This window comes from Bufo gargarizans, chromosome 2 (assembly GCF_014858855.1).
Source record: "Bufo gargarizans isolate SCDJY-AF-19 chromosome 2, ASM1485885v1, whole genome shotgun sequence".
Classification (NCBI taxonomy): domain Eukaryota; kingdom Metazoa; phylum Chordata; class Amphibia; order Anura; family Bufonidae; genus Bufo; species Bufo gargarizans.
In genome coordinates this window covers 307,803,203-307,824,787 of record NC_058081.1, presented here as the reverse complement: position 1 = coordinate 307,824,787, position 21,585 = coordinate 307,803,203, and the positions used below count along the sequence as shown (strand labels likewise).

At 43.3% G+C, this 21,585-nt stretch overlaps 1 protein-coding gene across 2 annotated transcripts; it reads right to left on the bottom strand.

Annotated features, from left to right (window-relative positions):
• Positions 1-2,935: 2,935 nt before the first annotated feature.
• LOC122928012 (lysozyme C-like) lies at positions 2,936-21,219 on the bottom strand. 2 transcript variants are annotated; one of them, XM_044280450.1, is made up of 4 exons: positions 21,050-21,218; positions 18,954-19,118; positions 16,685-16,763; positions 2,936-3,251 (listed from the first exon to the last, which is right to left on the bottom strand). In XM_044280450.1, exons 1-4 carry the CDS (start codon positions 21,189-21,191, stop codon positions 3,185-3,187), a joined length of 453 nt encoding a protein of 150 aa, XP_044136385.1. In that variant the 5' UTR covers positions 21,192-21,218; the 3' UTR covers positions 2,936-3,184. The 2 variants fall into 2 exon arrangements, with proteins under 2 accessions (XP_044136385.1, XP_044136386.1); XM_044280451.1 differs by lacking the exon at positions 16,685-16,763 and having other exon boundaries at positions 21,050-21,219.
• Positions 21,220-21,585: the final 366 nt, after the last annotated feature.

The following is a 21,585-nucleotide window of genomic DNA, read 5'->3' as shown; positions in this document are numbered from 1 at the left end:
ATGGACAACAGTTCCAGACAGTAGATGGCCTTCGTGCGCCCGTCTTCACCACTTGGAGAAATGTTCCCACTCACCTCATGGAAATGCTTGCATCAAGCATGCCGAAACTAATTTTGGAAGTGATAAGCAATAACGGCGGAGCTACTCATTACTGAGTTCATGTTTGGAAGTTGGAATTTTGTTTTGGGGGGGTTTACTTTTTTATTGGAGGTGTGGTCCTAAAATTTTGATCAGCTGAAAAACAGCCTGTTTCAGTTTATTTGTTGTTTTCATTAAATTGAATGCTCAAAAAATGTTTTGTCTCACTCCTATTTCTTCTTGTTGCATGTTGAAACTCTACTTGGAACCTTGTTAAGATCCAGCCATGCTAAATATGATTTTGCGCCATTTTTCAAGTGGTCTTAAACTTTTGATCAGGACTGTATATATAAATAAGATTTTTGCAGAGCCTTACTAACAAAGTTAAATAATTTCATCAGAATATAATATAAATATCAGCATTGGGCAAGCATGATCGGCCGAACACCAATTTAGCATCTATTTCTGAAGAGTTTCTGCCGGGATTTGAACTTCCAACCTTGTACATTTGAGGCAAGGATGTTAACCACTTCACTATAGAGATACATGTTAAGCTGCTCAGAAATATAAAAAAAATATTTTGCTGAATAGGAATACTCACTACATCAGAAACTACTATGAGGTTTTTATGCCACAGTTTAGCATTCAGCTTTATAGCTGAGTGGCTAAGGTCCTTGCCTCTAATGTACAAGGAATTGGGAGTTCACATCCTGGCAGAAACTCTTCAGAAATAGATGCTAAATTGGTGTTCGGCCGAGCATGCTTGCCCAATGCTGATAATTATATTCTGATGAAATTATTTAACTTTGTTAGAAAGGCTCTGTAAAAATCTTACCAGCCAAAATTGCTTTCTTTGCAAGATAAATAATAGCTAAACACTGCATGAAAAGAGAGGGTAATTGTCAGCTACAAAGAGGACTATGCTTAGAAATATAGATTTTGGGGGTCATTTATTAAGACTGGCGTTTTAGACTTAATAACTCCTTGCAGTGGCCTTGCTGGCCTAAATTTAGACCATTTTCTATGCCCGACCCCTTCCCCGTCCACACCACACGCCATTGTTTAGACCTGGCATGAGCGGTGAAAATACACCAAGTAATTTGGAAGGGTTTTATTATATTTGAGACTCTTGGATCTGTTCATTAAACAGTTTTGATAGACAACTCCTGAATATAGATCTTAGAGCTGGTGATGAGGGGATGGAGAGGCAGAGATAGGTTTAATTTATAGTTGTTTTCTTTTATTCCTTTCTGATTATATTTAGTCTTCTGTGAGAAATATAGGTGTGGGTGGGCAATGCTTGTCAACAATTATCTTCTTTTTTATGTATCTATGGTAAGAAATGTATTGAGTAATTAAAAAAGAGAAGAAGAAAAAGAATACTGGTATATGGTTTGTGACAAAGAAAAATCCAATATGAATAATTGCGTTTGTCACTTTTGAGACAAATCCTTCAATAATAGACATATTTTTAAGCAATACACTGCGGGGGCAGCCCTGGTCCTTCAGTGTTCTATGCAGATGTCAAGGCTGTCGTTCTACTGGAAAAGTAGCTGGGACAGTTGAATATGGTTCTCCAGACCAGAACCACTGTAGCAGGAAGTTCCAGGCTAAATACAATAGACCAACCTACTAACATTACCTAGCCTTTTGCCAACTCTATGTGTAGGCCCAATAATAATCCTCCAAAAAGCTATTTTTAACAGGCTAGAACATTTAACTGTTTTAGCACAAAGCGCATTCATGGAAATGTTTTTAATACAGTAGTTATGACTTTAAAGGGATTCTGTCTCCTATATTTTAGGGACAGAGCTTTAAACATAATCACATCAGTCTTGTCGTTTGTATTAAAATATACTAGTATTACTACCCTAAATGTTGTCCTTTGTCTAGAAAATCGCTTTTATTAATATGGTAATTACCTGAGTAAGGAGCCCAAGGGGCTGTCCCTCCGGCCGTTGGAGCCCAGACACGCCCCTTCTCCTGGAGCACCGCCCCACTGCTAATTTATTCACTCCTCATTGCCGACTGGCACATGTGCAGTGGGTTCTGTGAGGACGATTCCAGGCGCTGACATGTATATCCACGGCGCATGCGCGAGCTTATGGCTCAGCGAACGCATTCTGTGGATACACATGTCAGCGCCTGGAATCGGCCTCACAGGACGCACTGCACATGCGCCAGCCAGCAATGAGGAGTGAGTAAATTAGCAGTGGGCAGTGCTGGGCACCAAGAGAAGGGGCGCGTCTGGGCTCCAACGGCCGGAAGGACAGCCCCTTGGGCTCCTTACTCAGGTAATTACCATATTAATAAAAGCGATTTTCTTGACAAAGGACAGCACTTAGGGTAGCAATACTAGTATATTTTAATACAAAACGAGCAGACTGATGTGATGATGTTAAAAGCTCTGTCACTAAAATCCAGGTGACAGAATCCCTTTAAACAGGTATTCCAGTTGTTTGAAGTTATGGATAGGGGATAACTATTAGATCGGTGGGGGTCCTACCACTGGGATAACCACCCATTACGAGAACAGGTGCCCTGTACCCCCTGCAGCCCTCTAAAATAGACAGAGCATCCGGTCGCACATGCGTGTGGCCGCTCCATTAATTTCTATGGGAGTTTCAGAGCTAGCCGAGTATAGCACTTGGCTATCTTCAGAATTCCCAAAAAAATGTAAATGCTGGATGTGTGACCGGCTGCTCCCTTCATTTCAAGAGAGTTCCAGGGGGCATAGGACACCCGTTCTTGTGATCGGTGAGGGTCCCAGCAGTAGGACCCCCACCGATCTAATAGTTATCCCCTATCCTGTGGAATTCTTAAGCTGTTAGAAATAAATGGAGAAACACAGATAATATGCCATTGCTTTAGTCAGTTTATTAGAAGCTTTAGTTATTAATTATGAAACATACTGAGCAAAAGCTATGAAAAAATTACAATAAATCTTCGGTAATAAATGTTGTATCCTCTAATCCACTGTGATGAGTCTTTGCAGCTGTAGAAATCAATGAAATATGTAGAAAATGTGCGATTGCATAAGCTTTAGTTATTGATTATAAAATATACTGAGCAAAAGCTATGAGAAGGCCACAATAGATCTTCAGTATTAAAGTTTGCATCCTTGAGTCCACTTTGATAAGTTTTTGCCCTTACAGTGCTTTCTCCATGCAACCCTGTAGAAGAAATAGGTTTATTATTATTTTTAATTTCTCTTGATTACCGTATATAGTGCTGACATATTCTGCAGAGCTTTAAAGACATTAACTTCACACTGTCCCCAATGGGGATCATAACCTAAGGTCTCTATCAGTATGTCTTTGGAGTGTGGGAGAAAATCTCGGAGTACTCGGAGGAAACCCACACAAACATGGGGAGAACATGCAAACTCCATGCACCAGTGCTAACCAGTGTTTAATAAATTCGATATTAGGCACTTTATTGTGTGCATATTTGGATCTATTAACTTTATTGATTGATAGCGCTAAAAATAAAAAATAAATTAAAAAAATGTATTAGGGTGTCAGTTTCATCAATATGAAATGGCTCATATAATCATATTACTCTAGGTGTGGGGGGCCTAAATAATATCCACTAATCCTACAATCCTGCTAAAACAGCATGGAGTGAAGTTTAGTTGTGTGGTTCTTGTGGTCCCCACCTCTCTGGGGGTAGGGATACACGGCGCACCAGGACACGTGTTGCTGAACTGCCAATACTAGTCAAGCTATGATCACCTGAGCCTATACCTTTGCTCACTTGAATTAATGGCAATATTAGCTTGCTACCTATAACCTAGTGCTGCCCTGTAATGAGTCCCTACTGCGTTCCCCTCAGCACATATTACAGGCTACATTAAAGACTTGTTTCCTATCTAGCACTCTGCTTGACGCGTTTCCCTGATGGACACAGCCAGTATTTCATCAGGAGCCAGCGCAGAAGTGAAACAAAAAAACTAATAGATAAGGTGCTGCACGCCTCTGATATGGTGCGTGTAGCTACACGTAGCCACCGGCACTGTGATGGCCGTAGCATGGCCGCCGCATACCTCTTCTTATGTACAGAAGCACACAGATGTGTAAACGGATTTTGGATGGCAAAACATGCTATAGAAGATTAGATACCAATCCCACTGATGTCTTCAAAAAGGGGTTGGCACAGCTTTTGGATAAGGCAGCAGCGCTTGATCAGTAAGGCTGAATATGCATTTATGCTACCACAATATCCGGTGCTACCATCCTTTTACAGTCTACCGAAGATCCACAAGGGGGTATCCCCTTTGAAAGGGAGACCAATTGTATCGGTGATTGGCAGCCTGACAGAAAAGATCAGCATTTACGTGGACAGGATTTTAAGACCATTTGTAGTTAGCTTGCCGTCCTATGTAAGAGACTCAATGGACGTGTTAAGGCGCCTCAATGATGTATACTGTGAAGAGGATACGCTCTTAGCGAGCCTAGATGTTGAGGCTCACTACAGCTCGATCCCGCATGAGAAAGGATGTGAGGCGGTAAGAGCGTTCCTGGTGGAAAGAGAAACACATCTCTTGATGCATAATGAATTTGTGGCGGAGCTACTACAATTTATCCTGAGGCACAATATATTCTCCTTTGATCGTGACATCTACCACCAGCTCAGGAGGGACGATGTGGAGCCCATGTACCCTGACTTGTGACAACCTGTACCTGGGCTGGTGGGAGAAGGAGATTGTGTTTGGGGAAGTCATGGACTGGTGGACCTCATCCATTTTGTTATGGATGAGGTTCATTGATGATGTATTCATCCTTTGGAGAGGCACAAGCACTGAATTCGAGGGGTTTGTCTCCTGGTTGAATGGGAATGATTTGAGGTTACCCATCTCACATTTCTGAACCTCTCCATCAGTATTAACCAGTCGAGAAAAACATCAAGATGTTCCGCAAATCCACAGCCACCAACTCCCTATTGCAATTGGATAGTGGACACCAGACCCCACTTAAATGGGGCATCCCCAAGGGCCAATAGTTAAGGGCCCGACAAAATTGTTCAGAATGGGAAGACTTTAAGGTGGCGGAAAATGACCTCCAAAGGAGGTTCATGCAAAGAGGCTGTCTTCCCTTTAGAGAGCATACCAGCTTGCAGCAGGCTGCAAAAAGGAATGTTTTGCTACATCCCAAAAAACGGGAGATTGGGAATGAGAAACTACGGATCATTGGGACATTTGACCTGGGACACAAAGAGGTATGTGAGATTCCTGGGAAATCCTGAAATGGGACCCGGATGTGGGAGACCTGGTGGGTGATTATCCTTTGATCACCTACCGGAGAGGTGGCAGTGTGAGGGACAGACTGGTCCATAGTGTGTTTAAAGGATAACTGTCACATTTAGAGCCTAATTTCAATTTTCATATATGTAGTTACTAATAACATGATATTCCAGAATCAGTTACTATTAGACTGACTTACCCCATATTTAATAAGATTCAGCCCTTAGCAACCAGTCTGCATAAAACTGCAATTTCACTATTCAGTTAAGCCAGTAACAATAGCCCCCCAAAAGTGTCAGTAACCAGAGCCCTCCCCCTAAAGGGTTAATCTCCTGCAGCACAAAGGGGTCCTCTTACCACATGTTGCTTTCATTTATACACTGAGCAGATGGCAGATCTCCCTTCCCTGTTGTGCGCTGTTTCCACTCTGCATTCTCCAGCTCTGCTGAGTGAGGGAGCGTCTGCCAAGCGCTGGGACAGGGAGAAGTGCACACAGCCCGGGCACTGTTGTCAGCTGCTGGGGAGGACCTGGCTTTAATAATTTTCTTACAGTCCCTGGCTGTCAGTAATGTGACCCTGCACGCTGCCTGCTTCTGCGTCCTCCAACACATAGACGGACCATGCCTAGCAACCCTATTTTAAGCACAGGTAAAAAGTAGGCAGTACAGGGAACAAAAATGTTGAATTAAGGGGTAATTGAATACACAGTGAAAAGTTGAAATAGGGCCACCAAAGTGATAATAATCACCACAATCCAATACTCCCAAAAAATATATAAACAACAGTTATCCTTTAAGACCCCCGCCAAGGAAAACTGGCTTCCTAAAAAAAACGTGCGGTAGCTGTATTGCATGTAAAGATATAAAAAAAGGCAATAAAGTAACCAGCTCTGTGACGGGACGCAGTTACAGTATTAGATCATTTATTAATTGCAAAACTGTAGGCATAGTGTACATAGCCACATGTATCTGTCAAAAGCAATATGTAGGCAAGACCAAGAGGGAGTTTAGGAGACGTATAGGGGAACATCTATCTAACATCATTAACCTGCTCACGACTGCCGTACGCAGGATTGCGTCTTCTCGGCGGTCGTGCAGCTCTGGGTGGACGCGCCGGTGCGTCCTCTCGCGAGACGCGAGATTTCCGGGGAAGCCGGCCCGCGCATGCGCATCGCGGGCCGGCAAAATTCAAAGAAGAAGTTCGTCATCAACCTGCCGGCCACGATCATTGGCTGGCAGGTTGATGATTTTCAAAAAAAACAATCAGAAGCCACATAACCCATCATATTAGTAAATATGATGGGGTTATATGGCTGCTGTGCTCCTCTGCTCCTTCTTTTGGTAGGTTGGTTCCAGCAGAGGAGAAAAGGAGCACACATCACTGTGAGTACCCACTACACCACACTTAGCCCCCAGATCACCTCCCAGCACCCAATTAACCCTTTGATCACCCCTTCTTGCCCCTGTCAATCACTAGTGAAAAGGAAAAAAGTGATCAGTGTAAACTGTCACTTTTTTTTTTTCACTGGTATTGACCGTTAGGTTTTAGGTATAGTTTAGGCCCCTTGGTTAGGTAGTTTAGCGATCAGTTAGCGCCCAGCCCACCGCACCGCAGTCCGTTATTCGCTGATTAGCGTATCGCTAATCAGCATTTGTACTTTTATAGTATCTGAAAGTGATCAAAACTGATCACGGTCAGATCTATAATTGTATTAGTGTCACTTTAGTTCTCCCTCCACCCAAAACGCAGTGTTTGCCCGATCAGCCCTGATCGGTCGCCCACACGTGCGTTTGCCCACGCCCGCCCCACCGCAGTGACAAAATTTTATTTTATTTTTTTATCACTGCACATTCACTTTACACGCACTGCGGCGATAAAAAAATCAGTTTTGATATTTTTTATCAACCGCAGCGGCCTCCGATACTTCGCTAGCCTCCCCTTTGTAAGACAGGCTTGCTTTTTTTTTCTTGGGTAGTCTCAGGGAATACCCCTAAATTTAGTTGCCCAAATGTCTAACAGGGGGTATTCTTCTGAAGAGGCCTACAGGCTTCTGACCCAGTCGGATGAGGAGTGGGAACCCTCATTTGATGAATCTAGCGGGTCAGAATACGAACCTGTAGAAAGCAGTGGCTCTCTGACCCAAAGTTCGGACGAGGAGGCTGAGGTCCCTGATAGCACCAGGCGTACCCGGCCCCGTGTCGCTAGACCGCAGGTTGCGCAGGATCCGCTTCAAGAGCAGCAGAGTGGGGCTGGTGCTGTCGGATTACGTGGTGAGGCATACACCAGCAGCCCAGCCCTTCCTGGACCTAGTACCAGCACTGCCGTACAACCTGGTGAAGTGGCGAGCACCAGAAGGGCAGTTGAAGCTGGTACGGTGGCACGAGCAGTAGTGACCCCGTCGCAGCCACCGCAAAGACGTGCCCGTAGAGCCCCTAGAATCCCTGAGGTGCTGGCAAACCCTGATTGGCAGTCCCCAACTTCAGCCACACCTGTAGTTTTCCCTTTCACTGCCCAGTCTGGAGTTCGGGTTGAGACAGCTCAGATCGGTTCGGCCCTGGGATTTTTTGAGCTGTTCTTGACTGCGGAGCTCTTGGACTTAGTCGTGGCCGAAACAAATCTGTATGCCACACAATTTATATCCGCCAACCCGGGAAGCTCTTATGCCCAGTCTTTCCGGTGGAAAACAGTCCAAGTTTCCGAAATAAAAACTTCTTTGGGCCTCCTCCTCAACATGGGTCTAACTAAAAAGCATGAATTGCGGTCATATTGGTCCACGAACCCGATTCATCACATGCCCATGTTCTCTGCTGCTATGTCCAGGACACGATTTGAGACCATCCTGCGTTTCCTGCACTTTAGTGATAACAGCAACTCCCGTCCCAGAGGCCACCCTGCTTTTGACCGGCTCCACAAAATTCGGCCCCTCATAGACCATTTCAACCTGAAATTTGCAGATTTGTATACCCCTGGGCAAAACATCTGCGTAGACGAGTCCCTGATACATTTTACCGGGCGCCTTGGCTTCAAACAATACATCCCAAGCAAGCGCGCCCGGTATGGGGTCAAATTGTATAAGCTCTGTGAAAGGGCCACAGGCTATACCCACAAATTTCGGATCTATGAGGGAAAAGATCAGACCCTGGAGCCGGTCGGTTGCCCTGACTACCTGGGGAGCAGTGGGAAGATAGTCTGGGACTTGGTGTCTCCCTTATTCGGCAAGGGGTACCATCTTTATGTGGACAATTTTTACACAAGTGTGGCCCTCCTTAGGCATTTGTTTCTAGAACGGATTGGCGCCTGTGGTACCGCGCGAACTAGTCGCACAGGCTTCCCCCAACGGCTCGTTACCACCCGTCTTGCAAGGGGGCAGAAGGCCGCACTGTGTAACGAAGAACTGCTCGCGGTGAAATGGAGAGACAAGTGTGACGTTTACATGCTCTCCTCCATTCACGCAGACAATCCAAATTGAGCGAGCAACCCGTGTCATTGAAAAGCCCCTCTCAGTCCACGACTATAACCTTCACATGGGAGGGGTGGACTTCAATGACCAGATGTTGGCTCCGTATTTAGTGTCCCGCAGAACCAGACGCTGGTATAAGAAGGTGTCTGTATATTTAATTCAATTGGCTCTGTACAATAGTTTTGTTCTCTATAGTAAGGCTGGGAGAACTGGATCCTTCCTCAAATTTCAGGAAGAGATCATCGCGAACCTCCTGTACCCAGGAGGTTCCGTGGCCCCATCCACCAGCCTAGTTAGCCGTCTACACGAGCGACATTTCCCCAGTGTCGTTCCTGGTACCTCAAACCGACCGCCACCCCGAAAAAAATGTCGTGTCTGTAGCAGGAGTGGAATAAGACGTGACACCCGCTATTTCTGTCCTGACTGTCCTGACCACCCTGCCCTATGCTTTGGAGAGTGTTTCCGGAAGTACCACTCACAAAGGTACATTATTAGCATAGGGATCATCTCACCAGGACAGGCACACAGGGCTATTAGGGCCCATTCACTCACAGCTGCTGCAAACGTCTCCTTTCACATGGGACAAAGTGCATAACGCACTTCGCCACATCTTTGGGTGATTTGCGCTTTGCACATTGACCCATGGGAAAGGAGAGGTTTGTTCTATAAAGGTAAAAATTAAAAAAAACACCAGTAATAAAAATATCTTGGCAAAAGACAACTTTTCCCATTTTTTTATGCAAAGTTGGCATTTGACCAAGATATTTTTCTCACCCAGCATGGGTATATGCAAAATGACACCCCAAAACACATTGCCCAACTTCTCCTGAGTACGGCGATACCAGATGTGTGACACTTTTTTGCAGCCAAGGTGGGCAAAGGGGCACATATTCCAAAGTGCACCTTTCGGATTTCACCGGCCATTTTTTACACATTTTGATTGCAAAGTACTTCACACACATTTGGGCCCCTAAATTGCCAGGGCAGTATAACTACCCCACAAGTGACCCCATTTTGGAAAGAAGACACCCCAAGGTATTCAGTGAGGGGCATGCCGAGTTCCTAGAATTTTTTATTTTTTGTGGCAAGTTAGTGGAATATGAGACATTGTAAGGAAAAAAAAAAATCATCATTTTCCGCTAACTTGTGACAAAAAATAAAAAATTCTAGGAACTCGCCATGCCCCTCACGGAATACCTTGGGGTGTCTTCTTTCCAAAATGTGGTCATTTGTGGGGTAGTTATACCAGGGGCGTAGCGTGGGGGGGGCCGGAGGGGCCGTTGCCCCGGGCGCCAAATTGCAGGGGGCGCCAGGCATCCGAAATTTCAATGAGGGCTACGGGAGCCTATGGCTCCCGTCCCCTCCGTTATGCCCCATAGGCTTCAGGCCACTAGGCCTGAAGCCTATAAGGCAGTAGAGGCGAGCGACGCAGGACTCGGTCACGATAACCTCACTGTGACCTCCTGCGTCGGGTCTCGCGAGATGACGCGATGACGCGGCGCAGGAAGGCACAGTGAGGCGTTCGTGACCGCCTGCGGCGGGAACAAGCAGGGATGGAGATAGGTAAGTATTTTTTTTTTATGTTAACTTACCTAATTGCAGAGGCTCTGGCGGCAGTATGGGGGGTGGGAGAGGAGAGGAGAGGACTGGAGCAGAAAGGCTTCACAGGCATTGGCACAGCAATAAGAGGGGCGATTATATTAGCAAAGAGGGGGCCAGTACATTAATAACAGAGGGGCCAGTACATTAATAACAGAGGGGCCAGTACATTAATAACAGAGGGGCCAGTACATTAATAACAGAGGGGCCAGTACATTAATAACAGAGGGGCCAGTACATTAATAACAAAGAGGGGGACATTATATTAGCAAAGAGGGGGGCCAGTACATTTAATAATAAAAAGGGGGCCATTATATTAATAATAAAGAGGGGGCCAGTACGTTATTAATAAAAAGGGGGCCATTATATTAATAATAAAGAGGGGGCCAGTACATTATTAATAAAAAGGGGGCCATTATATTAATAATAAAGAGGGGGCCAGTACATTATTATTATTAATGTAATGACCCCCTCTTCATTATTAATATAATGGCCCCCTCTTTATTATTAATGTAATGGCCCCCTCTTTATTATTAATGTAATGGCCCCTCTTTATTATTAATGTAATGGCCCCTCTTTATTATTAATGTAATGGCCCCTCTTTATTATTAATATAATGGCCCCTCTTTATTATTAATGTAATGGCCCCTCTTTATTATTAATGTAATGGCCCCTCTTTATTATTAATGTAATGGCCCCTCTTTATTATTAATGTAATGGCCCCCTCTTCATTATTAATATAATGACCCCATCTTTGTTATGAATGTAATGACCCCCTCTTTGTTATGAATGTAATGACCCCCTCTTTATTATTAATGTAATGACCCCCTCTTTGCTAATATAATGGCCCCCTCTTTGTTATTAAAGAGGGGGCCAGTACATTAATAATAAAGAGGGGGCCATTATAATATACAGGGGGAATGAAAGCTATCTGTCTGGCTCTAGCTCAGTATTGGGGGGCAGCAGGATGACAGTGTTGAAGGAAGGAGAGCATGATAGTAAAGTGAGGAACCTAAATTTTTTTCGGTGAAACTCTGCAGAGACGAGAAGCGGCTGAAAGAAGTTATCATGGCGGTCTTATCTCTGAATGAAGACGTCGAGGAGAGTCTACATCACAGGAGACGTCACTGGATGTAACAGGTATGGTGCGGTATTCTACTGTAATAATAATGTCCATCCACATATCTGTTTCATGGTAGGGTTGGGGGAGAAGATTGAGAATTTGGCCCATACTGCCGCATTCTGGCCCCAGACTTCAGGTCACACTGTACGTGTTCAGAATTCTGGGGCCTCACACCCATCTACTACATTATCTGTACTCAGAGAGTTATCTCTGTGTTATCTGAGGTGTAACATAGGACTGCTAGTGATCTACTACAGTATCTGTTAAAAGTGGCGTGCCTGGGGTAGGCGCGGGGGGGGGGGGGGTGCAATTTTTGGCTTGCCCCGGGTGCTGGCAACCCACGCTACGCCACTGAGTTATACTGCCCTGGCAATTTAGGGGCCCAAATGTGTGAGAAGAACTTTGCAATCAAAATGTGTAAAAAATGGCCGGTGAAATCCGAAAGGTGCACTTTGGAATATGTGCCCCTTTGCCCTCCTTGGCTGCAAAAAAGTGTCACACATCTGGTATTGCCGTACTCAGGAGAAGTTGGGGAATGTGTTTTGGGGTGTCATTTTACATATACCCATGCTGGGTGAGAAAAATATCTTGGTCAAATGCCAACTTTGTATAAAAAAATGGGAAAAGTTGTCTTTTGCCAAGATATTTCTCTCACCCAGCATGGGTATATGTAAAATGACACCCCAAAATACATTCCCCAACTTCTCCTGAGTACGGCGATACCATATGTGTCACACTTTTTTGCAGCCTAGGTGGGCAAAGGGACCCACATTCCAAAGTGCACCTTTCGGATTTCACCGGTCATTTTTTACAGATTTTGATTGCAAAGTACTTCTCACACATATGGACCCCTAAATTGCCAGTGCAGTATAACTACGCCACAAGTGACCCCATTTTGGAAAGAAGACACCCCAAGGTATTCTGTGAGGGTCATGGTGAGTTCCTAGAATTTGTTATTTTTTGTCGCAAGTTAGTGGAATATGAGACTTTGTAAGAAAAAAATAAAATAAAAAATAATCATCATTTTCCGCTAACTTGTGACAAAAAATAAAAAGTTCTATGAACTCACTATGCCCATCAGCGAATACCTTAGGGTGTCTACTTTCCAAAATGGGGTCATTTGTGGGGGTTTTCTACTGTTTGGGCATTGTAGAACCTCAGGAATCATGACAGGTGCTCAGAAAGTCAGATCTGTTTCAAAAAGCGGAAATTCACATTTTTGTACCATAGTGTGTAAACGCTATAACTTTTACCCAAACCATTTTTTTTTTTTTGCCCAAACATTTTTTTTTATCAAAGACATGTAGAACAATAAATTTGGCGAAAAATGTATATATGGATGTCATTTTTTTTGCAAAATTTTACAGCTGAAAGTGAAAAATTTCATTTTTTTGCAAAAAAATCGTAAAATTTTGATTAATAACAAAAAATGTAAAAATGTCACCAGCAATAAAATACCACCAAATGAAAGCTCTATTAGTGAGAAGAAAAGGAGGTAAAATTCATTTGGGTGGTAAGTTGCATGACCGAGCGATAAACGGTGAAAGTAGTGTAGTGCCGAAGTGTAAAAAGTGCTCTGGTCATGCTAGCGGGGTTGAAGTGGTTAAGCAGGATGATTTCCTGATTGCACAACACTTGCTTAAACATAATGCAGAAATGCATAATTACATCAGCTTTCAGGGGATGGAGCACGTGAAGCCGTCCCCAAGAAGGGGGGACATTGATAACCTCCTGCTGCGAAAAGAGGCAGAATGAACGTTTAGGCTCCAGACCGTCAAACCTAATGGATTAAATCAGTTTATATCATATACTTGTTTTTTATAATAGTGGATCCGGGGCCATGTAATTAGGTGATTGGTGGGTGCATACCCATCTCATAAGAGACCTCCTTATCTGAGTGACTTTTGGTGTATATACTTCTGGGTCATGGGACATTTGCCTATGACCCTGATGAATTTAACTATGTTCATGCCATAACATTGGTGTATCCAGCTCTGTATATGTCGTAACTTGATCCATGCTTTCATCTCTAGTTGCGGGCTATGATTTACTTGCACGCACAGTGATACCCTTTTATTGTTTATTTGTTTATTTCATTTTTAGAAAGGGATGCAAAGATACCCAGCCATGTCGCTATGTGATATAAAATCCATCCATTGGCGGTGTGGTTGCTGTCAGGTAACTAAATATATCTATTGATTAGTGTTGATCACGAATATTAAAATTACTAATTTTTATCACGAATATAGGTAATTTGAAAATTCGCGAATATTTAGAATATAGTGATATATATTCGTAATTTCGAATATTCAAGATTTTTTTTTTGCAAATTTTTGTAATGGGAATTTTCAATTGCCGAGTAAAAACATGATTCCTCCCTGCTTCTTGCTTGTGGGCCAATGACTCATTGGCCCACAAGCAAGAAGCAGGGAGGAATCATGACTTTAAATGGGAAAAATTATGAATATTCTAAAAAACTAATATATAGCACTATATCGATCATATTAGTTTTTTCAAATATTTGTAATATTCTAAAACAAGAATATATAGCAATATAGCTAATATTCTAAAAAAAAAACGAATATAGAGCAATTTAGCTAATATAGTGCTATAATCTTTTCTTTTCAATAGTTGAATTTTTTTTCCAATCTGAGCTTCAGATGAGAAAAAAATTACAACTATTAGACAAAGAAGATTATAGCACTATATTAGCTAAATTGCTCTGTATTCGTTTTTTTCCATTATTTACTATATTGCTATATATTCTTGTTTTAGAATATTACGAATATTTGAAAAAACTAATATATTCGATATAGTGCTATGACTCATTGGCCCACAAGCAAGAAGCAGGGAGGAATCATGACTTTAAATGGGAAATTATGATTTATTGTAAAAAACGAATATATAGCACTATATCGATTATATTAGTTTTTTTTTTAAATATTCGTAATATTCTAAAACAAGAATATATATAGCCTGGGCTTTTTTTCTCAGAGAAAAGGTGGTGGAACTCACCCCCCCCCCTCCCCTGGCCACGCCCCTACCCACCCCTAGGACCGCCCCCTAAAATCGCCCCTTTAGAGAACAGGGATGCAAGTAAAATTTGGGGGGGCTATAAAAGTCCAGCCCAGCAAAGAAACCCCCCAGATGGGGATGGCACTGTTAATGGGGGATCTGGGGATGGCACTGTTTTGGGGGATCTTGGGATGGCACTGCTATGGGGTGGAGGATCTGTCGATGGCACTGTTATGAGGGATCTGTGGATGGCATCCACAGATCCCCCTCCATCCTATAACAGTGCCATCCACAGACCCTCCCCCATCCTATAACAGTGCCATCCACAGACCCCCCCACCCCATAACAGTGCCATCCACAGACCCCCCCACCCCATAACAGTGCCATCCACAGCCCCCCCACCCCATAACAGTGCCATCCACAGACCCCCACCCCATTACAGTGCCATCCACAGACCCCCCCCACCCCATAACAGTGCCATCCAGACCCCCCTTAACAGTGCCATCCACAGACCCCCCACCCCATAACAGTGCCATCCACAGACCCCCCCCCACCCCATAACAGTGCCATCCACAGACCCCACCCCTTAACAGTGTCATCCACAGACACCCCATTGCCGCTCCAGTACAGTTATAAATTGTGTAATTCAATTAATAATGATTCATGCTGCCCCCTCTGTAGTATAACATTCAATATATCCTACTCACAGGGCTACTGTTATATAGTAATGCAGGCCGGCCGGGCAGACAAGCGGCAGAGTGACTGACTGATGTCACGTGCCTGCGCCACATGCTTCATTCATAAAGTAGGCCGGGCAGGCACATGACAACAGTCACTCTGCCGCTCGTCTGCCCGGCCGGCCTGCATTACGATATAACAGTAGCCCTGTGGGTAGGATATATTGAATGCTATACTACAGAGGGGGCAGCATGAATCATTATTAATTGAATTACACATTTTATAACTGTACTGGAGCTGGGGGCCGGAGCACAGTGAACGCACCGGCCCCCAGCTCCTCCTCCCAGTCCCTCCCCACTGATAAATCGCAGCCTGCGATGCTGGAGCATGGCAGGCTGCGATGTCAAAAGGTGGCGGAACGCCGTTCCGGTGCGTTCCGCCAGAAAAAAAGCCCTGTATATAGCAATATAGCGAATATTCAGAAAAAAAAACAAATATAGAGCAATTTAGCTAATATAGTAATATAATCTTTTTTTTTCAATAGTTGAAATTTTTTTCCAATCTGAGCTTCAGATGAGAAAAAAATTACAACTATTAGACAAAGAGGATTATAGCACTATATCAGCTAAATTGCTCTATATTCGTTTTTTTTCGAATATTCACTATATTGCTATATATTCTTGTTTTAGAATATTACGAATTATGAGTCCTCAAAAAAAACGCATGCAACACGGACAGCTTCCGTATTTTGTGGATCTGCATTTTGCGGACCACAAAATACATATGGTCATGTGAATGCACCCTTAAAAAAAAGACCAACTGCATGTTTGCGACTTTTTCAATGGCATTTGTGCAAACATTTTTGCGCAAGTGCCGTTACTCTGTCGGCCTTGCCACTTTCCCCAAAAGGCGGCGTGACGAGGGTGAGGGTGGGTAGTGGGCAGGACTGGTGACCCAGCCACATTTATCATCTTCTATGCAACATCTACATCGACATCTATGTCAGCCAGATTTCAGTTCAGGCGCACGGAGTGCTGGATGCTGTGCCTAATTTATGATGAGGCGCACACCTCATCATAAATCAGGCGCAGCATTCTGCAGCCAGGGGTAGATTGGACTCTAAAAGTGACTATGGAATTTTTTTTTTAAAGTGGCCCCATGTTGTAGGTAGGTCCAAACTGACAGAAGGCGGGGCAACATAATTAGGCAGGGCCAGCAATACCATAGTACAAAGCAATGTACTGCCCGAGCTGAACCAAATACCACAATGCAGCACAAAATACTGTGACCTGCCGCAAACTTGAATTCAGGAGGGCACCTACGGCTGCTGGCCAGGTGCGTATGAGACAATCAGATCATTATGTACCCGGCTCACGGCCCTGAGGATGGCTTGGGTGGCCCTGTAGAGTCTATGGCCAATCCGCCCCTGCCTGCAGCATTCCAGGCTATGAATAAATCTACCCCTTAGTGTTCAGTGATTTATACTCACCATGCACCCATGCCGTTGGGATCACTCACAACACGCTTTGCACATTTTATAGCTGGACTTATATCGTCACCTAACAGTACTGTTAAATAGTTTAAAAAAAAGTTAGAATTTGCAAATCACATTATAACTTTGTTAAAAGCTGTAACATTTCCAAGCAAACTTTCCAGTTTTCATTAGCCTCTATCCTAACCTGCACTTCAAATTATTACCTACTATTGCCCATTATCCGTTTCCTAACATTATGTATTCAACTAAATGTATTGCAGTTGAGGGAACAATTTCTTCTGGAGTTCTTTTGTGAGAAATGGCAGAGACTATTGCTTAGATTTTTCTAGGATAGACTTTGTCTCCATTCTCCTATTTTGCTTTACATCAGAATAATGAATACCGTAAATAAAGAATTCATTAATTATTTCATTCATTATTATTAAAGAGGACCTTTCATGGGTCCGGACATTATAATATAACTAGTGGATTCTGTGGGGCATACTCATGGCATATTACAGCGTTTACTATTTTCTGTATGCGCCGCTCTTTTTGCCCGCTGTGCCTCCTGTTTACTTTTCCTGCCTGGTATGTAAATTCATACCATCGGTACAGGGAGGAGGAGATGGTCCTGTTTCTCAATGGGCGTCTCCATCTCTCTGGCTGTGAGCTGTCTAATCCCTTTGGAGAACCTCACAGCCAGGGAGAAGGAGACGCCAATTGAGAAACAGGGCCATCTTCTCCTCCCTGTACTGATGGTATGAATTTACATACCAGGCAGGAAAAGTGAACGGGAGGCACAGCGGGCAAAAAGAGCGGCGCATACAGAAAATAGTAAACGCTGTAATATGCCATAAGTATGCCCCATAAAATGCACTAGTTATATTATAATGTCCGGACCTGTGAAAGGTCCTCTTTAATTAGTTTTCCATTTTTGTTACCCGTCACTCATCTGGCATGAGTGGTCGTTTGGTAACTTTCTTGGATGGAGCTTCTCAGAGTCCGGATTGGCAGTAGTATGGTGATAATTCATCTTTCTCACTGAGTAGGACTACTACTGTGTGGGACTACATAGAATATGCTTACAAGAGCGCCTCCATATGACTTATGTTCATGTCTGTATGACAGGATGGGAGAGCACCTGGCATCGAATTGGTCTGACACTGTAAAGGCATTATTTAGGCTGTGGCAACAGGGGCGATAACTGTTGTGCATGACTCATTACATTATAATATCATGTGCATGTGACACAGGAAAATGGAAGTCACCACAATCAGTGTGAAGAGAATTCATGGCACTCACTACTTCCATAAAATGTGCTATGACAGCTTTTCACATTGATTGTTGTCTGATTCTGCATTTTTTACAATGGGTATTGCGGCACAACAAGTCTCAGCACATGATCCTGAACTGGCACCTCAACCCCCCAATGCCAATTTCTTAACCGAACCCCTTCCCTCCAGCCCTACTGTTAAAGACATACTTGGAAAACATTACATACAAAGCTACAAAACATGCAGGGTAATACAGCACCACATATTGTGCCCACTATGCTTCCTAATAGTATACTGCAGAAACAGATAATCCCCCTTCCGTTGCCCCCCTCTTTCCCCCACCTGATGCTTCCTTAGGCAGTCGCCTCACCTCGGTGGTGCTCCCCTGATTGTAGACCAGGCCCATTCACTGGAATGAGACTTAGCTACTCCTAGGTCATGTGATCAATGACTCTCAATGAGTGCCTTGACCTCTTCTAATGGGTAGTCAACCCGGGCTCTAGGAGTTGGAACCCCACATATCAGCTGAGGATAGGTCATCAACATTAAACTCCCAGAAAGCTTTGTTACAATTCATTATTAGTCCATTCGTAACATATAGTAGAAATAATAAAGGAATAGCACAACACAGAGCCATAAGAATAGATGCTCCAGAATTTTTATTACATGGGGAATGCAGGTAGAGTAGTTACTAAAACAGACAAGGTCAACTTTAAGGGCAGGAGCTTTTTCACACAGTGTATCAGAGAAATAAAATGGTGTCCCATGGACCAGCTCATCCCGACACAGGTAGAGAGTAGTACAGGACATGTAGTATTACACTAGTACAGTAGAGAGGCGCTACTAGATACCGTATTAGTGCATGCACTTCAGTTTTATCAGTCAGATGCCTTTGCTCATTTGCTGTACTTGTGGCATTATATATTTAATATGGTTTCCAGATACAATGGTCCAGAAAAGACCCCTGTTTGATGAAAATAGAATAAGTTGTCTCACTTCAGTTTTCTTACCTTTGCAGTTGATATTGCAAGCATTTTTACTTCCGGGAGTCTTGTTATCATTGCACCACCATCGACTATTTATTTGAAAAATGCCATAATCTCTGCTCTTGTCAGGTGGATTGTAGTTTGTGCTGGCTGTGTTGAAGCCACTCTCATAGTATGCGGTACAAATCCCTGGAGAGGGTTTAGATCAAAGAACAAAATGTTGATACAGCATTATTGATTTAACTATTGGCTACAGCGCTGATAGAAAATGTTATCAATTATTTTACCAGTTTATACAAAAAAATTATTGTCAACCCTAACAACCACATTCTTTTTCGCTTTGTTGCACTGGCCGGTAAATGAAGTGAACTTATTTTCACCTCTTGTTATATTGCTCATATAATTGGTAAGGAGATAAAAAAAATCTCATATTTAGAGCTGTGCTGGGTCACAAGATGTCAGGTAAAGTATTTTTTATTTTATTTTGAAAGTTAATTTTAGGGAAGATTTTTTTTAATGCAATTGCATTTTCGTTTTTACATATATGTATACAAACATATATACGGTACAGTAGATGTAAATGAATTAAACCCACGTTCCTCCTCACTGTACAACAGTGAAAAGGATCTTGAATGGAGTGGTGGTCCCCCAGTCGCTGTGCCACTTTATTCAATGTCTATAGAAATGAATGGGAACCATGTTCTAGTGATTGGTGATACGATGATACGTTTATCACCTATTAACCCCTTTAAGCCAAATGCAAATAGGCAATAGTAAAATCGGCAGTGTTCTCGGCATTGAACACAGACTAGTTTTTAAACACACTGCTCATGGGTGTCATCTGTGTGTGATCAGTTTTTCTCATAAACCCATTAACTTGAGTCTTGTGGCAAAATCAGAGCAGGATGCTGCGATTTTCTCCTGGGGCAGGAGCATGATTCCCGCACTGCACACGCTTGTCTGAAACAGCCCTTAGGCTCTGTGCACATTATGTCAGAGCCCATCTTTACAATGGGACACTAAGGTGAACGTATGGCTATACAGTAGCATACAATGGAGGTATATGTAAGGAAATCCTTCCCACACATACAGCCAACCAAAGGCTCTGTGAATATTACACTAGAGCCCTACGTTTTTGTTTTAAAATGCGACCATAGGGGCAACATATCTCAATGTATTTCTAGACAGTGGCATTCATTGGATATCAGAGGTATATATGTTAGCAAATCTTCTTGATGTATACTACCAACAAAAGTGTCAGGAGCAGGAGCAATATGCCTCTCAAGGAATCTGGAACCACACAAGGCATGCTACAAGCACAAGATCCAAGATATGTGATGGAAATGAGTGTGCCTTTGGAGAAGACCTTGCTGTGTTCGGTCTCTAAAGCTATGACATAGTTTCAGCCTATTATCCCTACATGATCTAACAGTGTAATAAAAAAAACTAAATTAAAAACTCACACTTCGGTGCACCAATAGTGTACAACCAGCTAAAAGTCTCAGCGGTGTACAGAATGCGGAGTTTACACTTTTTCATTGGGGCTGCAGTGCACGGAGTAAGGGCAGGGGCATTGCTGCTCCTGCCTGTGCCCCCCCAAGGTTTACTAAATCCTTGCATAGCACATGGATACCTTGTACCCATGTGCTATGTCAGGATTAGCTGAGCGGAGCGGGCTCCTGCCTGTGCCTGCTTAGCTAAGCTAAAAGCTGACATGCAGGACTCTTAGCGAAGCAGGCACAGGCAGGAGCCCGCTCTGCTCAGCTAATCCTGGCATAGCACATGGTTACAGAATACCCATGTGCTATGCAAGCATTTAGTAAACCTCTGGGGGGCCCAGGCAAGAGCAGCAATGTGTGCTCCTCCCCATACGCCATGCGCTGTGGCCCCCTTCAGAAAGTGTACAGCCCATACTCCGTACACAGCTGACTTGTACAGAAAAGTCGGTTTTAAGTGCACAGGGGAAAGTAAGTATTGGGGGGGGGAGGGTATCTCTATTAAAAATTCAAAATGCACCAGAGGATGATGCAGCACCCATGCCCTCCCCCCCCCCCCCCCCCCTCTAAGTAGTGGAACTGTGATGGGCACAGGTTCAAATTCCACAATGCAAATATACTTACAATTTTCCAAACTGTAACCTTTGAAGTCGCCAAGTCCTCCCTTTTTCAGAACCCTAGCAAGTTCGCATCTTTCATACTTTTTTCCACTTGCAATTGCAAGTAGGAGCAGGAGTCCTCCCAAGATATGTATTTGCCACTTCATAGCTAAGCTTAGAGACTAAGGTATGCCAGTCAGATACAATGCCCTTTATATTGCAGGCGTTACACACAACTTCCTCCTTCATGACCAAAGTAAACGCATATTACTCAAGAGAAACCAATAATTAATTTCAGTTCATCCAGTTCCTGTGTGAAATAGGATTTACCCATGCACCTACTTTTATTTTTATTAATCCAATAGTGAAGTGATTTTTTTGTATTTTGTTGAGAAATTCCTTTCTTATATCACTGAATAATATAGCCCAATTATTTTTTCTATTAATTTTGCAATTATTAATATTATATTTATTAGTATTTTTTAATTTGATAACTGTTTAACAGTAAGGTATTGGCATATCTATCTCCCACTAGTATTACTAAAGCACAGCCCTGAATTT